Source organism: Lissotriton vulgaris, chromosome 9 (genome assembly GCF_964263255.1).
Source record: "Lissotriton vulgaris chromosome 9, aLisVul1.2, whole genome shotgun sequence".
NCBI classification, from domain to species: Eukaryota; Metazoa; Chordata; class Amphibia; order Caudata; family Salamandridae; genus Lissotriton; species Lissotriton vulgaris.
The window spans coordinates 148261143-148283129 of NC_141697.1; the positions used below are offsets into that span (position 1 = coordinate 148261143).

The 21987-nt window shown below is 44.8% G+C and overlaps 1 protein-coding gene across 1 annotated transcript in view; it reads left to right on the plus strand.

The window, feature by feature from the left end:
• RPAP1 (RNA polymerase II associated protein 1) overlaps positions 1 to 18213 on the plus strand; it is a 296667-nt gene extending 278454 nt beyond the window's left edge. The window contains exons 22-25 of the mRNA XM_086937236.1: positions 13826 to 14630; positions 15869 to 16045; positions 17147 to 17203; positions 17442 to 18213. Of these exons, the coding sequence (XP_086793362.1) occupies positions 13826 to 14630; positions 15869 to 16045; positions 17147 to 17203; positions 17442 to 17600 (1198 nt within the window). The 3' untranslated portion in view covers positions 17601 to 18213. The remainder of the gene's footprint in view (positions 1 to 13825; positions 14631 to 15868; positions 16046 to 17146; positions 17204 to 17441) is intronic.
• The last annotated feature ends 3774 nt before the right edge of the window (positions 18214 to 21987 follow it).

Consider the following 21987-nt stretch of genomic DNA (forward strand, 5'->3'; position numbering starts at 1 on the left):
TTTCGATGAATAGGAGGGAAAATTCTTAAATGCCTTCCCTCCAATCCTGCATAAAATTCAAAATGAAAGTTCCAAGATAATCATTGTGGTACCAGCTTGTGCTGGTTCACAGAGCTCTGGAACATGTCATTCGAAATGCTGATTTGTTTCAGCATAGATTCCAAATTGCTACCAAGAAACTAAAGTCAAGTTAATCACCATGATCCTCAATCCCTACTTTAACGGCCTGCCTCCTCAAGACCTAGAGTTTGGTCGTTAACGCATTTCCGGATTATTCTAAAAGATTCTACAAATGTCAAGCATACCTTTAACCGCCAAGACTTGCAATATGAAATAGAAAAGATTATTGTTATTGGCAGAAAAAGAAAAGCAAATGTCACATCTATGAAGGTTTACCTCTATGATGTCTCTAGTTTTCTGAGAACCCCAAACAAAGATTTTGTGTATTCAGAAAGAATAATCAAAGAGTTCATGATGGGCCTTTTCAAATTTGTTTCCTCCTAAGACAAAGATTTTACTGGAGTGGGAGTGTAATACCATTCTATCAGCACTCTTTGCTTTCCTGCTGTTAGTCTCTTATGTAAGAAGAGCATGTGATTTGCAAGTGCTTTCTTCCATTTTTCAAGAGACAGTGTGGACTAGGAACCCCAAATTTATTTTCTGAGTACCTTCTTAATTTCATATATTCCAAAGGATTTTCATAACCACGTTTTTCTCTACTCCAGCAAATTTCGCTGAGAGAGCTCTGCACTCACTGGATATCAGAATATGTCTGTATTCTACCGTCATCTCACTAAAGATTTTTGTCAAACATCGGATCGACAAATAAGGCTATCCTCCTTATGAAAAGATACTCTACAAGAGGGAGAGTAGCACGCATCTCCTTGTCCCATGTCATCAATAGACCATTGGCAAGAAATGTCAGAGCATGTTCTATCTCAGCTATGGTATCAACAGTAGCTCTGAAAAAGGCAAAGCAGTGGGCTGGGCAATGCTTCAGAACCTCTTTTCGTAAGGTAAATCCTGTGTCCACCATCCACTGCAGTTATCGTTCTGATTTACATTCCAATGATAATCATAATTAATGTATGTGAATCTATGAAAGATCCAGCGTTACTTACCTGCAGCATTCGTTCCACATCATTATACATGAACCAAAATACAGCCAATTAGAGCCCTCCACACACAGGGGTTCACTTGTCTGAAGAATCCAATAGTTCGATTTTCTAAAGTGCAAGTTCTCTTTAATAAACTTTGAAAATTCTTATTATAATGGTGGGCAGGTGGGCCACATGTGAATCTATGAAAGATCCTAATGCTGGAGAACCAGAGTTACAGGTAAGTAACGTATTTCCTTCTCCAGTATAGGATCTTTCATAGATTCACATGCTTGAATCCAGCCTAACAACGCAGTACTAATCTGTATCATGTGGAAGTTTGCAATGTGGCTTACCTTATGCAAACAGATTTCTCAGCACTGTAGACAGCAGCCTCTTTGTTAGCATGCATATTGATATAATAATGCTTTACAAAAGTATGTGTCGTTTTCCACATCGCTGCCTTGCAAATGTTTTTCAGTGAAATTCCTGTAAAGAACGTAGCTGCTATTACCATTGCTGTTGTCGAATGAGCATTTACTACTCTCGTCAATGGCCCCTTCATTGCAGCATGTGCTGTAGTAATACATTTTGCATTTTTTTGTTCAGTCACTGCATTCCCTTTACTTCCTAATCCTAAAGCTACAAAGAGTTCATCTGTCTTATCTATCTCATTTGTTGTATGCAAATAAAACTTTAGAGACCCCTTTATCGCAAATGAATGTAATGCCCTTCTAGTTGCTGTTACTGGATTCGCAGAAAACGCTGGTAACATAATCTTCTGCTTCAAATATAGCGGAGTTGGCACCTTTGGAATACATTTTGGACTGCTAGCAAAAAGCTGATTTTCACTTCAAATGTTGCTTTATGAATTGGTTCAATTCATCAGAGCTGCCAAGACGGTACTTAGCTCCTATTTTGGCATTAGCTTTGGAGAGAGAGGACATTTTCTGAACAATCCTTTCATAAATACTTTATCGCTCGCTAAGAATATAGTGATACTTAATCTAGTGATCTAAAAAATCTTTATCGCGGCTAAGTGCACTTAACCGACACAAAAAAAACTGTTCCCACTCCATATTCTTCTGATCCAGATTTCTCGTATACGCTCATATTACAAAAAATTTCCATTTCAGATTTTACATTTTAATCTTTGCTGGAGATCTTACTTTGCTTAGAACCTCTTCACATTCCTCTGAAAAGTTCAAGTGTCCAAACTCCTAAGTACTGATGAGCCTTGCTGTTAGGTGAAAAGACTGCGGCTTGTGGTGAAGTATTCATTCCTTGTTCTTTGAAAGTGGTTGAACATCTGGTTTGGACTGTACTGGCTTCTCCACACACAACTCCAATAGATTTGCATAACAATGTTTGAGCTGCCTTGCAGATGCTGCAAGAAGCACCCTGCAACTCTCTTCTCTTTACTGGTAAATTACTCTTGCCAGGAACAGTAATGCAGGGAATTAATGTATAAACTTCTCTGTCCAGTTTATTTAAAATGCATTGCGTTTCTGGGCAAAACCATCTGTTTGCAAACTTCCTCCATTTCCAATTTTGATCGGTCGCAAACATGTCACGGTCTGGTTTTCCCCATTTTTCAAATGCCTACTGAACTTGCATGGAGTCTATTTCCCACTTGTGAGTATCCAAATAACAGCTGCTAAACTGATCCGCCTGTTTGTTGTGCAATCCTGGAATGTGTTCCGCTTCAACAAACTTTTTTGTGCTTCCTTTGAAAGTAGCACCAACTTCTACATTAATTGTTGTCGTATTGCCTGTCCTCTCCATAACATGACAATCCTTCTCTACAGGCAGAACAGCTTTCATCGCCAGTCTAATTGTTCACAACTCCAATATGTGTGTGTAATTGCTGTTCTTGCTTTAAGGACAAACCATTTACGTGCATCTTGTCTAGATGAGCTCCTCATCCTACCATAGAAGCATAAGTAGTCGGGTAGACTTTTGGTCTTTCTGGTTTCATTACTTGGCCTTTGAGCATATTCTTGTTTTGCACCCACTATTGCAACACCGTACTTATGAGTGTCGTTATTTGGATAATATCGCCTTACAGTCCTTGTATAAGCCACCTTTGAAACCGAATGCATGAAGACATAGCTCCTAGAAATGCATTGAGCATGCTCCCTGAAATATTTTAATTTCCTATTAGAAAAGATGCTTGCTCATTATCGTTTTGCCTCTTTCCTGCAATAGAAACACTATTGCCTATGATGTTACTATCCTTGCACCCAAAAACACAAAATCCCTGCTTGGTTTGAGATCAGATTTCTTCCTGTTGATAGCTAGACCCAACTTCAAAAGCACTTTCTTGGTATTACTTGCCTTACATTGTCTCTTCTGTAGTGTGCTTGGTTTCATAGGTCAGTCTTCCAGGTACTGGTACACCATACCGCCTTTCTTCCTTACATATGTTGCTGTCAGAACCATGCAAGCTTGAGGTGCTGATCTTTTAACGAAAGGCAGGGCTTTGAACTAGTAGTGTTGTCCGCTATATAAATCGTAAAACTTTTCCAAGGTTTTTGTGAATGGGGTATTAAAGAACGTATCCTGCAATTCTGTTGAGCTCCCAAACTCCCCTCAATTTATAAACAAAAGATTTTCCTAAAGTGTGATCATATGTAAACTCAGTTTCAATTGTCTTCGATTTAATATTGGACGCCGCTCTCCAGATTTTTTCAAAATGAGAAAGAACCTTGAGTACAAGCCTCTGTACTACTCCTACGATGAGACCTCCTTAATGACTTCCTTCCCCATTCAGCTTAATATTTCTATTGTTGTGCATCTTTGCACAGATGAACTAGCACATTTGTTGAGCAAACACTTCTTTGAGATTTCTCTTTGAAATCAAAATGGAAAGCAAGACTTTTCAACCACACTTATTGGGAGACTGAAGTGCTCAAACACTTTTTCATTCAGGAAATGAATTCTACCTATATCATCCGACAGTGAACTTTTACATTCCGGCTCCAGACTAGCTTCTTTCGGCTCTATGAATTGATTTCATTCTGCATCTCTATTTATTGTACCTGGACCTTCTAGCTCCTTCATCTTCACCTTGTCCACCCTCATCAGACACAACGTCATCTGGTTCAGTACCCTTACTTGTTTCTTTCTTTAGAACATCTTTTTATTAAACAGTGACTTAGCATAACATCACCACTTGATATACAGAGGGCCTTATGATAACATTAAGAGAGAAGAACAACACTGAGACCGATACAAGGCAGGTAAATCTGAAAGAAACAGTTATAGATTCCTTACCTTAGAATTACCCCAGTCATCCGACTGGATCTGGAAAGTTTTTGGTCAGCAGTACCCCTGCGCGTCAGAAGATGGCGTTGGTCGACTACGCAGTCTTCTTCATGGTCGCCGGGATGACATTGCTGTAGCTACATAGACGCCGCCCTCGCACGCTGATGTCAGTTTTCTTTTTCCTTGCCAGCAAGCGCAGATCCGGAGAAAGCGGTACCTCCAGTCACTTTCGACTGACTTTTTCTCGACTTCTGTCAACTTCATTGTTTGAGTCCATTGACTCCTGGTGAACGACTGATGACGGATCTGCACGTCATGTGCCTCTACTGCCTGGAGTGTGACCATGACCCCAAGTAGTGCTCCGACTGCCGAACCATGGCCCCGAAGTCTTAGCGGGAGCGGTCCCGAAAGCTACTCGAGGCATGGCAGTCAGCTCCACATCTCTCGAGGTCCCGGTCGCATGGGAGGTTGAGGGATCGTGGAGCCATCATCACTCCTCTTCTAAGTCTTCGCACTCGGGGTCAGGTAAGTTAGACCATAAGACGAAGTCGAAGAAGCATCGTCGCTCTTCGACTTCCCCTCGCCATCGCCCAACCAGACAAAGGGTGCAGGCGGTGCCCCTCCTGCAGCTCCGTGTGTGGAAGCATGCCATCTTTGGGCAGCCCGGATCCGCTGCCGCGCCTTCGGTCCCCTCGGACTGGATGCAGATCGGCATCAGTCGACCTCGTAACACCTCCACCGGTTCCGATTCTAAATGCACCACGTCCGCTTCCGCCCCGATGTGGACACTGAGCTGGACCGGCGTCAACTGACGCTGGATCGGCACCGATGGGTACTTTTGTGCCTGTGTTCCACCCTGGAACTTTTTAGCCAGATTGGCAGCCAGTGGAGGGTGAAGAAGACTGGGAGGGGTCTGGAGACCCTTTGACCGACCAGTTGGATTATGATCCAGACTGGAGAGATGACCTTGGGGATGCCAGTGGTCTGGATACCTCCCAGACCTTGGCATATTGTCTCCTCCTACCATGTCTACGGCAGAGGGAGCGTCATACCCAGTGGTGTTGCGTACGGCGGCTGAGGCTCTCCACCTCGAGTTACCAACGGTGGCAGTCAGGACTAACCTCCTGACAGAGGTGCTTCAGCCAGCAGTGAGTTCTTCGGAGCTCCTGCTGCTGTTCAATGAAGCCCTAACAGACATCCTTTTGGGCACCTGGCCCAGGCCCAGCACAGTGGCTCCTGTGGATAGGATGATTGCTCAACGCCACCGCCCGGCCCCGGGTGACCCTACTTTCCTCTCCCAAAACCCCACCCCTGAGAGCTTGGTGGTCCAAGCCTCGACATCGAAAGGCGCATTCCCCAATGCTTCTCCTGATAGGGAATCCAAAAAGCTGGACCAACTTGGAAAGAAAATGTTTTCTTCCTCCAGCTCGGGACTGCAGTCTGTAAACACTGCATGTCTGTTGGGCCGTTAGTCCCACTCTGTGTGGGATACGGTGGCGCAAGTGCTGCCCCAGTGCCCGGAGGAGGCCCAGGCCATTCTCTTCTGTCCAGTTGCCGAGGGGAAGAGACACAGCGAAGTTTACCATCCACTGTGGACTGGACACCACAGACTCGCTGGGTAGGACGATTTCAATGTCGGTAGCCCTTCAACGCTACACCTGGCTGAGGTTGACTGGCTTTTCTGGGGATGTCCAGAAAACCCTGATGGACATTCCCTTTGATGGCCGTCGCCTGTTTTCGCGACAAAGCAGACAGTGCGCTAGAGTGCTTCAAGGGCTCTCGGGCTACTGCCAAGTCCTTGGGCCTCTCCACCACACACCCTGCACTGTCTGCTTTTCTCTCTTTTCGTGACTACGGAAGGTGTGCCCCACTACATTCCTTCCAGGGCCACAGGCCGGCGCAAGCTGTTCAGCCCTAGTGTGGCCAGTGACGTGGGAACCACCGCCGTGGTTCTGGGGGCCAGCGGGCGGGCCAGTCCACCACTGCTCCCTCTGCAGCAGCCTCCACAAACCTCCTGGTCCGACCTTTCAGGCCCATCACAGGACAGTGGGTGGCAGGATTCGCCATCACATCCCCCACTGGCGTACCATCACGTCAGACAGGTGAGTTTTGCAGAAAGTATGAAGGGGCTACTCCTTCCCCTTCTAGACTACCCCCTGCCATGCCACCTCAGTACCATTGAATGTCATGGGATCATCTGGCCCTTCTCCAACAGAAAGTTACAGCTCTTTTGGCCAAGGGAGCCATCACACGATTTCCTGCCCCAGAAGTAGGTTGTGGTTGCTATTCCCACTACTTTCTGGTGCCCAAGAAGGACAAGCGGCTGCGTCCTATCTTGGATTTCAGGAACGTCAACTGCTTCCTCCGGAAGGAGAAAGTTCAAAATGTTGACCCTGGCTCAGGTCCTGTCTGCCCCCGACCCTGGATGGTAGCGTTGGACTTGCAGGACGCTTATTTTCACATCCCCGTCCTGCAGTTCATAGTAGGCCTCGAGCATTTTTCAGTTTACAGTGCTTCCACTTTGGCCTTACCAGCGCCCCTCGAGTGTTCACGAAAGTGATGGTGGTGGTCACAGCTCATCTATGCAGATCAGTGGTTCCAGTCTTCCTCTATCTCGCCAACTGGTGGTTGAAGGTGGGCTCGCCCCAGGCAGTTGTTTCCCACCTCCAGACTATGGCTGACCTCCTGCATTCGCTGGGGTTCTCCATCAACGTGCCGAAGTCACACCTGTCTCCTTCTCAAAAGCTCCTTTTCATCGGAGCGGTTCTGGACACGACGCAGTTTCAGGTCTATCCTCTCAAACAGCGAGTCCGGGATGTTCGGGCTATGATTCCGAGCTTTCAGCCTCTATCCCGGGTTTTGGTCAGGATGACCCTCCGGCTACGGGCCCTGATGGCCTCCTGCATCCTGCTGGTGGATCATGCCAGATGGCATATGCAGGCTTTGCAGTTGGACCTGAAGTTCCAGTGGGCACAGCATCAGGGGAACCTGTCCGATTGCGTCCAGATCTCGGAGAGCACTGCACGCCATCTGAAGTGGTGGCTCACGAACCAGGATTGGGTCGACGGCAGATCCCTCTCCCTTCCTCAACTAGAGTTCACAGTGGTGACCGATGCATCACTTCTGGGATGGGGCGGTCACATGGGGGAGGTGGAGATCAGAGCTCCATATCAATCTTCTGGAGCTTCGGGCGATTCGTCTTGCACTCAAAGTATTCCTTCCTTCTGTCAGGGGGAAGAGTAGTGCTGCTGTTCACGGACAACACCACCGCCATGTGGTATTGCAACAAACTGGGTGAGGTGGAGTGGGGTTGTGGACCCTATGTCAAGAGACTCTTCGTCTCTGGACATGGCCAGAATATCAGGGCATATCCCTGGTGGTTCAACACCTGGCATGTTCTCTGAATGCCAGGGCAGACGAACGCAGCCGCAGGTGCATGATCGATCACGAATGGCGTCTTCACTCGGAGATGGCACAAGGTCTCTTAAAACAGTGTGGAGAGCCTTGGTTAGATCTATTCGCCACCGAAGAAAACGTGCAATGTCAGTAATTCTGCAAGTTGGGATTTCCAAGGTGGCACTCGCTAGGGGACGCTTTTTGTCGCGAGTGGAAGTGCGGTCTTCTTTTCACCTTTCCGCCTATACCACTTCTGCCCAGAATGCTGAAGAAGATCAAGCGCAACCGGGCCCAAGTCATTCTTGTGGCTCCGGATTGGGCACGAAGAGTCTGGTATCCCGAGCTGCTCAACATGGCCATCGATCCTTCGATCTGACTGCCTCTTCGGGAGGATCTTCTGTCGCAGCAGCAGGGGACGATCCTCCACCCAAACCTCTCCAGCCTCCACCTCCTTGCTTGGAGAATGAGCGGCGGCAGTTGACGTGATTTGACCTGCCTCCCGAAGTCTGCGATGTTATCTTGGCAGACAGGTGTCCCTCCACTATCACTGTATACTCAAGTCCCCTGTTGTAAATAGATTCCTTAAGGTCATTACTCATCTATTTTCTCCTGTTCCCTTTGTAATGCCTCAGTGGGACTTGAACTTGGTTCTTACCTATCTTATGTGCGCTCCCTTTGAGCCGCTACATAACTGTAATCTCAGACTTCTCAGTTTGAAAACTGCCTTTCTGGAGGCCATCACCTCTGCACGCAGGGTGAGTGAGCTACAAGCTATTTTATCCAAGCCTCTCCTTCTGGCTGTCCATCCGGACAAGGTTGTCCTTGGGACTAGACCTTCCTTTCTTCCCAAGGTGGTTACTTCTTTCCACATTGGCCAAACTAGCACTTTGCCCACCTTCTTTCTGCCTCCGCATCCTTCGAAAGAGGAAGAGAGGCTCCGCCGTCAGGATCCAAATAGCGCGCTTTCCTTCTACTTGGATCTCACCAAACAAATCCGGGTGGACGACCAGCTGTTTGTTGGTTATGTGGGTGCTAAGAAAGGTCGGGCTGTGCAGAAACGTACCATCTCCAAGTGGGTCATTCTGTTCATCAAAGCCTGCTATTCTTTGGCAAAGAAGGAGCCTCCAGTGGGGCTGAGCACCTATTCCACCAGGGCGATGGCAGCGACTACTGCTTTGGGACGCGGAGTCCCCCTAAATGACATCTGTCAGGCAGCTACGTGGGCATCGCTGCACATGTTCACCAAACACTACTGCCTGGACAGTTAAGTCCGGAGAGACAGCTTCTTTGGCCGTTCTGTTCTCCAGAACTTTCTGGTGTGAACTTGGTTAGCAGACCCCCCTTCGGAGTTGGTATTGCTGGGGTATCTATTTTAAGGTACGGAATCTATAAGTAACTGTTTCTTTCAGATGAACAAGTTACTTACCTTCGGTAACGATATATCTGTAAGAAACATAGGTTAGTTATAGATTCCTTACTGCCCCACCCATCCTCCACGTTCTGCGAACTGACTTCTAGGGTTAAGTACTTCCTTTCAAGGCTCTATCTTTGTGCACCAGTGGTCAGTGTCTTGCATGGCTCTGCGCTTCTGGCGTGGAAAGTCGTGTACAGAACTGACGTCCGCGCGCGAGGGCGGGGGTCTATGTAGCTACTGAGATGTCATCCACGACGCCGATGACGAAAGCGGAGTCGACTGACGCCACCTTCCGATGCTCAGGGTTACTGCTGATGAAAAACTTTCCGGATCCAGGCTCACGCCAGGGGGTAATTCTAAGGTAAGGAATCTATAACTTACCTATGTTTCTTAGAGATATATCGTTACCGAAGGTAAGTAACTTGTTCATCATGCCGATAGACCCCATCACCACAGTAAAGACACATTTCACCATTATTTCCAATTACCATCTTATAGACGCTACTCCGCCCATATCAGCTGTCCTTTAGGTGAAGCATTATCGATTCCTGTACTCGACCCAAGTTCACCATGAAATATCTCATTTTCTAGGGCATCTTCGGCTCTGATAGATCAGTTTCTCAGCCTGCTGACACCAAACCAGATTAGTCTCCCAGTCCGCTCCTCTGGGAGATTCTACTGCCTCCTAAGCCCTCGCTATATTTCTCTTTGCTACCCCAGATGCCAACATGAGCCATGTTTATTGATGTTTGGGCCATTCCTCCTTCCCTGTCGTCCTCGGCGGTGCCACCTTGCCCCCACAGGGGCCTTCCAATAGCGCTTAATCTTTCTTGTTTCTTGATCACTATGGCCTGCCTGCAAGTGCAACTGAGCAAGTTGCAATACTGGCGGCTGTGGAGTTTTTTGACAACACTAACTGCTGCTCATTCTTCGCTGGCTATGGTGGAAGCCTCTAAGAGATAGCAGCGATCATATCGTGCAACGAGCCAGCATTTGCATTGGAACCTGCACTTGCCTTTCTGAAGGATGCACCCATTCATCTCCTATTTTCCCTTGAATAATCCTTGGTGATTTCTGCTGTTGTGGTTCCTTATAGCTGAATTGCTCTGGATATTCATCATCATCATCATCATCATCAATATATTGAAAATTCTACTCTCCTAAGTAAGTTGCTTCCCCTTCTTCTAAGACTTCCTCATGGAAGCCTCTATTTGATTCGAATCTTGATGATTGCCTTCTTGGTAATCCTGCAGTAGGTGACTCTGCGCCTCCGCGGCTGCAGTGGGACTGGAGAGAGTTTGCAAGATGGGTTCTATTGTTTCTAATGAACCAAAATCCCTTCTCTGCATCATTAACCCCCTTGCTGATTGATTTCATAATTTTTCCTTTTCTTCTTTGATGGTAACTCTCTCCTCGGTGGCATTTCTCTCGCGAAAGGCATTTCAGTCACCATTGATATTTCCTTTGTCTACAATATCTGTGTCTGACATCCTCTGCTTCCTCATCGACTGCCTTGCCGACAGTGATTTCGTCGTTGACTGCATATTTCTTGTAGATGGTTGATTTTTCGTTGAATCCTTCAACACTTCTCTTCTGAGGCTCATTGTCACTGTCAGCATAGGGTGTATATACCTTGCTTGTTAATGTCCTCCATCGTTGATCTTTTTTACCACTTTGGGTCACCCTCTAAGGTTGTCTTTTGTGCTGTAACCTCTTCCTGTGCAGTGTCTACATTTAACTTTTTGTGCGTTTTGTGCACATCTTGCCCCTCGTGTGCCTTCACAACAGAGCTAATTAACCAGCTGTCTGACTCTTAGAAGCAGGATCTAGAACTGTAACTGGCTGGCGTTTGGGTCGTGTATAATGAGGTAATTCGGATACATGTGTTTTTTATTTTCAATGTTATTTAGTGAAAAGGTGCTGTGATATGCTAACATTGTTTACGAAGGGTTCCCCCCCTGATGACATGGAAATTCAAGCATATGAATCTATGAAAGATGGCAATATTGGGGAAGTGCAGTTACCTGTAAGTAATATTTAGGTTTCATCCTGGCATTTCCTTTACAAGTCCCCAGTTATGTGCTGGATATACGATTCGGATTTGATTTGATTTCTCCATGTGTTTTAATGGTGCATTAGCATTCTTACAGCTGCTATACAGCCACGGACCAAGCATAGATGGCGAAAGGACTGAACAGATGAGTCTACATATGCTGTAACCATCTAAATGTTCTTGTATTTTTTATATGCTGTTTTCATCACAGCAGGTTTGTGCTGCAGACCTGCCCTCATTTATGTGTAAGGCAGTGGCCTAATTTTCCCTCAGTCTATAGCTGCTAATCACCATACATGTCTAATGCTGAAAGGGTGCTGTGGACGACACATTACACAAAGTTAGAATACTTGCACCTGTAAAGCAGAAATTGGGTCATTTTGGGTTTGGAGAAGGGACATAAAGTTGCAAGACTCATGCTCAGTTAAATCAGCAGTTCAGTGCCCCATTTAGAGGTGTGGAACTGCAGGATTTTTGATGTTGTAGTCTTCACTGGTTTTTCTGTTGAAAATCCTTGCCCTAGCAGCAGAGTCAGTGATTTTTTTGTTTTCCTGCATAGTACGACAAAGGAAGGTATGGCATTCCCAAAAGAGAATAAGGATTGACAGAGCCAAAAGTCCTGGCCTTGCAAGCTGGATCAATTGTTATTTATTATTTTTTATTGCAAGCATGTGGCACAAAAATGAAAAAAGAGCATCGGCTACCACCTAAACATGGCTGCTATATGCTTGCATAAATATTCTAAATTCCAAAAAACATTTACTGATGTGACTTTTTTAGTAGTGATTTGTTTTTGTTAAGATAAAACAAAACAAAAACCAGCCCATTGAGTTGTGCCATGCATTTTATTATCAGATTAATCATCACCTTTAGAAGTATTCCAATTTCAGGCAGCTACAATGTAACAATGTCACTAAATACTCCTGCTATAAAAAGGAGATAAAAATAAATCCTCATTGACACGCGAATTGCATATAAAATAACCAGTATTTAACAAAATATAAAAGTAAATAAGATGAAAAAGTGCTCTTTGAATTAGCTTTTTCCCTGAAGATTAAGAAATTATTTTTTAATTGTTATTTCATAGCAATAGGTGGATGCAAGCAATATGCAGGCATTGTGGAGTCTCTGTCAGTGAAGGGAGCCAGTGGGTTGACCCATTGACCCGTGTTTTGTTGGGCGGAAGTAAAATGTGAATGACAGTTAAACGGCCCAGTGGATGAAGTCAGCTGACCAAATGCCCCTCTGTGTATGTACATATATAGTATGTATGGCTTGTATGGAAAACAATAGTCTGATGAAATAGCTTAAGCATTCCTAAAGGCCAGACCTAATAACGTCTCTGATGCATAGACAAAAAGGTCCCTGTGCACCAGGAACATTGCCCTATAGCTTTTCAGAAACAACCCTGGTTTTGGAATAGCAAAAAGTGTGACTGCTGAGCCACAACAAAATTGTGATCTGCTGGACAATCGGCTTTGCCGCAACTGCTACACAACTGATGCACTGTCAGAAAAGAGATAATGCCAACCAGGTGAGTAGCTCTAACTAGGCTGTCCTTTGCTAGGGTGGCAGTGGTGAGGTGTTTTGCTGTTATACAGGCAAGTGGATCTCCTGCCAGCTTCTTGATAAGGCCATACACCTTTGAAAATGTATGTCATGTTTGGTTTTCATTCCTTGACAATAGCACCATTAATAGTCTTTTTCCATGTACTTTCTGCATTGCATATCTTTCTGCTATGCCATTCCTAAAGTCTCTGAAGGTGCAGGGATTCTTTCTTTGTGATATAATGCAATCTGCAAAACTGCTTCCTAGTCTCCTGTGTTGACCAGAGCAAAGCACTTCTCAGATTCTGGTGCATTAATTAACAAAGCAGTGTTCTCCATTGTTGTCTGCCAACACATTTTTATTTAATATCAACAAATCCTTTTATTATTGGTATTGCTTTGTAAAACATTCTACTCCGAGTTGCCCATCGTTGATTCACAAATACCGGAGGCAGGCCACGCTTACTGGATATCCCCCGAGATAAATGTAATAAAATCATTGTATATACTTAAATCTGCCATGGCCGGCACTTCTGGACAAACATTGGACCCACCAGTATCTATCTTTTAAGTAGGCCTGGGGGTAGTTAGTGGAGTTTTGCTACGCGGAATTCCGCGAAGTTACAAAATACCTCCGGGAAGTTACACGAGTGGCGGAGTGCAGTGCGAACTGCAGTTTGTGCTGGTAGAAATTCTACCCAAGTGGCAGCTCGCTCTCGCGAACGTACTGTTCACGATCGCAAACTAACAGTTTGCTATTCCGAGCAGGGAAAAATTCTGCTGCACATTGCGAAGCAGAATTTTCTGCACTCCATGTGCTCCGCGGAGTGCAGACAACTCTGAAAACTCCGCGAACGATGCGAAGTTCACCGCCCAGGCTTACTTTTGAGGGTTTACACAAATATTCCCACATACATTGATGACACACCCCCTCAGTTGACTTTAATCCTGAATAGTTTCTTCCCTTTAAAATATGACAGCAATAGATATATCATTGTAGTTTAAATATCAATATCTAATGATTGTTTTCTTACCTTTATAATATTCCAGAGAAGGCAAAGTGGGTGGTCCTGAAGCTGCTGACTTGTCTGACATTCTACATATCCATCAAGGAGCAAAGCCATCAACACCTGGTTCTGTGACATCTGTCTCACCAAACCTGAGCCGAGGAGGTCTTCTGAAAGAGGCTTATCAGCAGCTCCCCTCCATTCGTGCTTGCTATCTTGGTCATTTTTCGCACTTAGAACTAGCTCTGAACCGGTCACAGGCTGTTTACAGAGGACAAACCCATCTCATCCAGTCCATGCTACTTCCTGAGGTCAAAGGTCCCAGCCTGCCTTCTGACTGGGCTTTTCTCCCTCTGATCATTCTTTATAACAAAGTAGCCAATGCTGAGACACGTGGTACGATGCTCAACACGCTTCCACCGGATTTGGTGAATACAGTGACTCGAAACCTCGAGTGGATTTTGCTTCTGGAAACCTGGCGTGTTGGAGTCCTTCATGATATTCCTGCCGCTGCCAAACTGGCTCGACTTGCCTGTGTTTTTCTTACAGGTGGGGACCTATTCTTAGAAGGACCTGTTCATAGCTACACAGCTGCACTTCTCTCCTTATACTGTCAGCCAAAGGCGCTTGATGCTTTAGAGTTGGACATACCTCTGCCTGGCCTGTTTTCATTCTATGACCTGTACGTCAACCTCCTGGAACAATTTGAAGCGGTCTCTTTTGGAGATCCCCTTTTTGGAGCTTTTATACTTATACCCCTCCAGAGACGATTCAGTGTTCAGATGCGGCGGCTACTGTTTGGGGAGCACATCAGCACCTTACGATCTCTTGGAATCTCGCTACAGGAGGTAAGATATTTTTTTCAAAGTGGCTTGATTGTTAATTACTGCAGTGTTATTGCGTCCATTGCTGGCGGAAACGATAAAAGTATACGCTTATTGAGATTTATTAGAAAGATAATTCAATATTGCTATGAATAACATGCAAGCACTTTTAGATGTAGCATGCCAATGTGAATGATTTGCCTCACTAAATTGTGACCCTTTTTAATGGCTTTGAAACTACTTTCCTAGTCGTCCCACCAAGAAGTCAGTAATATACAATATACTGTTCCCTCTACATGAATGGCATGCGTAAATATTAACATTTCTTATTGTACTTTCAATTCATTCACGAAGACATATTTAAGAATTGAAATAAATTTGTTGTAGCCGAACATTGATTGACTATAATTTTTCACAGTCATATCCTTGTCAAATATATAATTCAGACCTGTCTTTGTTCTTTCAGTGCTCCATTATTTTATTATTTGCCTGAAATTCTGTTGGTCAGGCTTTCCTAGATGTTATTGTTAGTATGGAGTTTGTGCTATCTACATATTTCCTCATGATAGAGTGGAATGGCAACCTAATGTTTTGCTAATACATTGGTATAATACCTATACGCAATATCTGCTTTTGCAACCAAACGCAGAGGGTCTAATTTTGACTTTGGTGGAGCGTACCGGCATGCCATGCAGGTGGCGGCCCTTGTTTCCACCTGCAGAGGACCATGCGCCATATTGTGATATACCCATGTGTTTGACAAAAGTTTTGTTTTCAGTGTGGCGGAGGCTTTAAGGCAGAGCTGAGTACCGTGCAGGTGCCCATGATGCGGTGGTTCGCTCAGTAATCTTTTAGTTCTGCCCAATTAAACCCTATAATTGCCATGCCTGCTCTGGTGGAAGCTTGGTGCTCCCCTCACCTCTAAGTGGGCAATGGGACCACAAGTTTACCGCTGGGCTTCCCCATAGCCAAGTTTTTAATGAGACCCTCAGTGCGCTGTAGAGCTGGACGCGCTGTCCCTGCTCTGTTGCATAGCACATCTGATAATTATTCAGTAATGTAGAGTTTATAGAAGATAGCTATAAATCAGTAAATAATTAATGCTATATTAATCTGGTGTCTTTGGCTACACAATATAGTCAGTGGAATGATTGGTTAACATTAAGGAACAGTAAGTGGTTTAGAGTTGGCTTTGGGGGAAGTGGATGCCCTTTATCTGTTTCAGCTGATCTGTAATCAAGGAAATTTGTCTCCTCTCTTAGTGTTTCATCCCGCTGGAGAGATACACCTCACCTCCCGAGGACTGCCTTGACCTCTTACGGCTTTATTTTCGAACATTGATGACCAGTGCTCTGCGACAGAGCAGGTGCCCCATCCTCTATGCTGTTGCTGTGGCCCACATGAACAGTTTCATCTTCTCGCAGGACCCAGTAGCACAGGTAACTTGTTCATATCTTCAGTCTGGGTAGAAAAGCTCTAAAACCTCTCACTTTTCCCAAATAGTAAAGTATAACACGTTAAATTAGTTTCATTTTTACCAAACAGTGGCAGAGGCAAAAATGTCTGATGTTTCTTGTCTGCCTTTTAGCTTTGCCAATGCTTGTTTTGCAATGGCTTCTAAATAACAAAAAATATTATTGTTGTGGGAGCTGCCTGGTCGTTGCCAATAATCTAAAAAAAGGGAAAAAGCTAAAGCAATGCATCAGTGTCAGAAAGCTTTCTTTGCCATAGAAGTCCCTGGCACCGAAGGGATCTACTTCTGTGTGTGCTGCATGTGGAACAGCAGAATGTCCTCATTCACAGTGACCCATTGCCCCACGCTGTGTGCTGTAGTTGGTGGAACAAAATGTAAGTGACACAACAGACGAATGGATGACAAACACCTGCTTAACTAAGTAACCTAACGTAGACAAGCAAAAAGCAGAAAAGGAAATGCAGAAGTGAACTATGTCGTGGCAGTCTGTTTTTCCCTTTCTCCCTGACCAGAGCAGGCCGACGATGCACAGAAACAGGAGGAAGTTTGGAGCACTAAGGCAATCAGGGAAAAGGGTTTTAAAAGATGTAAAGCAGCCTACAGAGAAGAGATTGGACAAGAGTAGAGGTGGCAGAAATAAAGGTTGGACAGAGAAAGACGCAAGAAGGGAGGGCATAAAGAAACGGCGTTGAGTGGAAGTTATGGGAACAGTAGCATGAGGCTGCCCTTATCTAAGGGACAAAAAACTGACGAATCTTAAAAGCATTTTCAGCAGAAAATGTCATTTTTAGAGAAGAACAGGCAGATCTCATCTCAGAATACAAAAGAGCCTTTTCTTCAGTACCTGCATTTCTTAGGCTGACAAACTGCTGTTGCCCAGTTATTGTGCAAGATCAAGAACATTAATTGTATAAGATTTTGCAATTGGTTTGTAATCAGCTGCTGCATCTAGTGACTTTAATGTAGTTCCTGATGGAGGGATCACTCTTGTCGCCACATCTCTGCAATGTTTTACTCTTAACTATGGAGAGGGCCATTAATCAATATAATGCGGTTCTCTTTTCAGGAGGTGGACGCTGCTCGCAAGAGTATGTTGAGGAAGACCTGGCTACTTACAGATGAGGTACGTTCATAATGCCCTACATATTGTGGAAAGAAAGATCTTTAAAAGAGGCCACTGTGTTTAGATATTTTTGTGGGCTGTGTTAACTTCTTCATTGACCAGTCAAGGGTATACCTTGGACCTTACCAGTGGCTGATTTCCTAGCCCAAAAATGGACTGGTATAGAAACAGTATTGAGGAATCTCCCAAATGGTTGTAGAGGGTTAACATGTCCTTCTTTTGTTTTCACTGAATTCAGGTTTTGAAAAAACATCTGCTCTACTTCAAGCTTCCCAATATTGAGTCTCCTCTGGGCTTCGACCTTTTTGAACAGCTTCCGCCTCTGAGACAAAAATACTTGGAGGCCGTGACTCAGAAGAAGGCGCTTCAACCGAGCAAGAAGCAGGAAAGCCCCTAGCGTCATACACCACCTTGTAGACCAGGCTGGTAACACAAAATATTACCTTTGGGCAGATGTTTCTTCTGCACCCCACTGATAGAGGCAAAGCGACTCCATCTGTTCTTGAGCCTTTTGTGCTTGTTTGATGGATGCGGAGCATTGAAATCACCATCCAAAGGAAAACGGGAACATCTCAACCGTTCCACAGAGGAACTGCTCACCATTCTCTACTCAGAGGTGGCAGATGCTGAAGCATGCTCTAAGATACTTTTATTCGACCCGTTTGATAACAGGAATGCCCAAAATGTGCAAAAGATGCTTTCTACAGTTTATAATTGCCCATAAATCGTATTACCGTTGGACACAAAAATAAAAACTTTGGGATAAACAAGAGTAAAGAGGTCCCTGCTCATCAGCGCAAGTTGCTCAACCTAAAGCTTTCTTGAAACTGCAATGAATGCATCTTTCAGAGTATAGATGGAAAGTCTTTGACACTGCATGTAACATGCTTCTGTGTTCTCGACCGGCAGATCTTGGATCTTCGTCTTTTGTTAGAATGTTGGTCGTGTGCAGACTTTGAAAGTGTTGAGACATGCCTAAATGTCAAAATAAAGATGTTTGTAGTTTTGTATTTTTTTGTTTTTATTATGTGTTATATAGGTGTGATCAAAACAGCAGCACAGTTGTTCAAACTTTATGCGTACAGTATGCCGCCAATAATGTAACATGAAAAATGTTAAGAGTGTTCTTTTATATGTTTGGTTAACTTGTATATAAAACAAGTCTCCTTGTATGCCATCCTACCAAATTACAACTTCTTTAGTATCTATATTTTATTTATTTTATTGTATTTTTCCCTCACTAAATCTGAATTATATTGAAATCTGAATTCATGAGCGCATTGTGCTTTATAAAGTGAATCATCTGATATGTAGATTAGTATTCCTCAGTGTATTAGTCCTTCCCTAGAAGCATGTGAATAGATATCAGGGGCTTGGTGTTTTTAGGGTTTTCATACCCTAAGGCTTTTTGTTTGCATATAGTGCCTCAAATTCAACAGCATCCCATACTATATGTTAGAAGCTGGATGAAGTTGAATTATGCAAGTTGAATAGAAGCAAATCAGCAATGCTTCTGGTTAGAGGGTAGACTCCCTTGCCCCCAAGGCCACTGGCTTGAAGCATTTGTGCTTGCCTTAGCACCTATCCTCGCACATAGAAACTCAGGAGTGTAGCTTAATGTGGATTTGAGTTCTGGATCTCAGCTTACTGCTGCAAATCCTTTAATTTCCAGCTCTGACTTGTATTGAAAATGATTCTCTGCCAGTCTGACCATAAAAGGAGGCTGGACTCCATAGTGTCTTTCGAGATGAGCTATATTCTGACAACCTCTTACTCGGCCTGCATCACCATCGACAGCACCTTTAGAACACATTGGTTTTGTTAGTCACTGTAACTAGCCGGTGTTACTGGCAAAAAACACCAGCTCGTAGTCCCCTACACTAGCTCCCTCTTGGGCAGTTGAAATCTCTTTGTTTAGCACCCAAGGTTGGCCCATCTCACTCAGCTACTTCTATCCTGTGGCGAGTAACTCCTAAAAGTGTGCAGGTTCTTGTGCACCGGAGGCCGTTCTTTGCAGTCCTGTGCTCTATTTTTTTAATTTTACATTGAGAAAAAAAACTCTACTAGCTTGCTTTTACAATCAGTTTGAGACCTGTCTGATCTCCTCATTCAGTATATTTACTGTTAATATTATTTTGACTTGTAGATTGTTCTATCGCCAAATGTGGCTTGTAGCTGAAAAGACTGAGGCTTACTGTGGAAAATAACACCGTTTCTTGACTCTCACCTGAAATATAAAGGTTTTATTTTTTTCCATCATTTCTTATAACTAAAGTGTTCTATCCTTACAAACTTTGGCTACAATTAAATGCCTGATCTCTTTTGTGTTCTGCAGGGGCAAGCGGTCTGCCGATTTCAAACAGCAATGACATCTGGTATTGTAAGGAGTTTCATCTTGTGTTCCACGGGGAGCCAATTGAGTTGACAGAGAATGGGAGTGATTTGATCACTTAATTTGACATTATAGACTAATTGAAGAAGTTGATTTGAGGACCCAATGATAATTCAGATCATCATTATTATTCAATGGTTATCTATCCTTGGTTCTGGGATGGAGAAATGATTGATACAGGTTGACTAAAAGTGTCAACCTTACCCTTTGAAGTGCCTGCTCTGAGGCCTTCCGATACAGAATTCCTGTTGCTTGAAACTGACCCCGCTCAGTTCTTTCACACCATAATTCAGTTGTTCAAGCAAGCAGTGATCCTCTTCGGTGCACCCTCAGGCCTTTGGGTACATTTGAGGCTCTGAATGGATTGCCTCCAGCTGGTCCAGCCTTTCTGCCATTTGACGCATGGTGCAACCTGCAGCAAACCACCTAGCAAATAGACCAGGCCATCGCCGGGCGATCCTCCCATAATCAGTGCTGGATATCCTGGCACCTCTATCTGTGAAGGAAAAGATATGGTGCAAGAAATGAATAGATTTCTTCTCCTAGAAGTAATGCAGGCGGGTTTGGATTTAGTGACACAGCAGATGAAAGAGGAGGAGAGAGAGAGGCATAGGTCCAGAATTGAAAAGGTCCATAGACAACTAGCTGCATGAAAAAAGAACACTAGCTTGTGTGTTTGTAGAAATGTTCCCCCCAGAGCGCCTCAGCACTCTTCCACTATGAGCAGAAAGTGCATGAAGCATAGCTTAAGTATCAGAGTTATGCTGGGTTGCAATACAATGAAGGCTTTAGGGAACAAATGCAAACATGACCCATTGTAGACAGGGATAACCAAGATGTGGCAGGCTTCACCTCTCATATGGTGGCGGTCTGCAAAGAATTGAGCATGCAAAAGCCCTTTTTTAGGTCCTGTGGGAGCTAGGGGACGCAGGAAGGTAATCATCAAAGCAGCAAAAGCAGACCCTACAGTGGAGGGAGGGCTGGGATGAGCCATGCCACTGCATGCTGGAAGTTTGAGAACGGCGACTGTAAATGGGGCCTTGCATGCAAATTCAGGCACTCCTGCAGCGCGTGCGGGCCTCAAATCCAGCCAGCGATTGCAGGAGAGGAAAAACTGTTGCAGAGAAAAAAGATCTCCCCCAAGAAATAGCACCAGAGAGGCACAGAAAGGTGGTGGGGCTAAGGACCAGATGGCTGAAAGGGCGCACACCCCCATGCATGTCATGGAACTAATTCCAATACTCAACAGGTGATATGACACCCTGTTGTTAGGTCGAGCCTAGAGCAGCGCATGCGCTGCTTGCTCGACTTTAGTAAGGGGCTTTTCAAAGTGCTACCCGCCGGCCACCAGCTTGCGGTTTCGTGCACAAGCATCCCTCCCGTAGTTAGCACGTCATCGCGATCGCGATCACTTTCATTTTCACCGCGATCGCGATAATGTGCTAAGCACGCGAGGGATGCGCGTGCAGCAATGTCCCCTGAAAAGTTATATTTTAACAAGTAAATGTGCACTTGTTTATTATTTCAAGAGTGCCCTGAAGCAACCGTTCAGAATCATATATTGCTTCATATGCAGACAGAAGCTAAACTTACCAAAGGTATTTCTAACATTTGTTTTCAATTTTGCCTGCCGCAAATTCCGTACTCTGACCTATTTTCCCAAGTCAGGACGAATTCAGAAAACGCGAGGGTTACACGCTGGACGGGGCCCCGGCGTACAGCAGTGGGTGGCCAGGCCTCACACCATGCTGGCCTCTGTTTTCACACAGAGGGAATGCGTGTTGTAGCCAGGAGGCCTTGGGGTCATGAGGCCAATAGTTATTCCTGGATTCTCCACATTCAGGTGGGCGGAGTCACGGGGCTGACGTCATCAGGCCCACAGCTGTCTAGTCGTGTGTGTGCTTGGGCGGATTTCTCAGGACATTCCTTAAAGAGTCTCCTTCTGGAATCCTGTGTTTGCATTTCCAACCCAATAAAAGTGTAGTAAAAGCAACACCTCTTCACGACTGTCGACGTACCGGTCTGAAATAAATCTGACAAAGGTCAGAAAGTACCTCTTTTTTGTTGGATCAGGTTTCACCCGGTATACCAAAGGACAAGGCTCAAGCGTGCACGTCTGTAAAGGCATCCCTTTGTGAGTAAGGGGTATGCATACGTATGCAATGGCCTTCCAATGACCTCGACTTGTGCATGCTTCACACGTGGGGCACAGTGCACGCTGTGCACATGCAGAATCCTTTACACAAGTACATCTTAGGGCATGAGTCATTTGCAGCTTTTTAACTTGTGTGGGAGAAAAATAGCTAACCAGGATGTAAAATGGCTGTCAGGCACTGCAGGTGGACGAACTCAAGGCAGACCCACAACTCTCCCAAGAGTCTTCCCTCGGTTA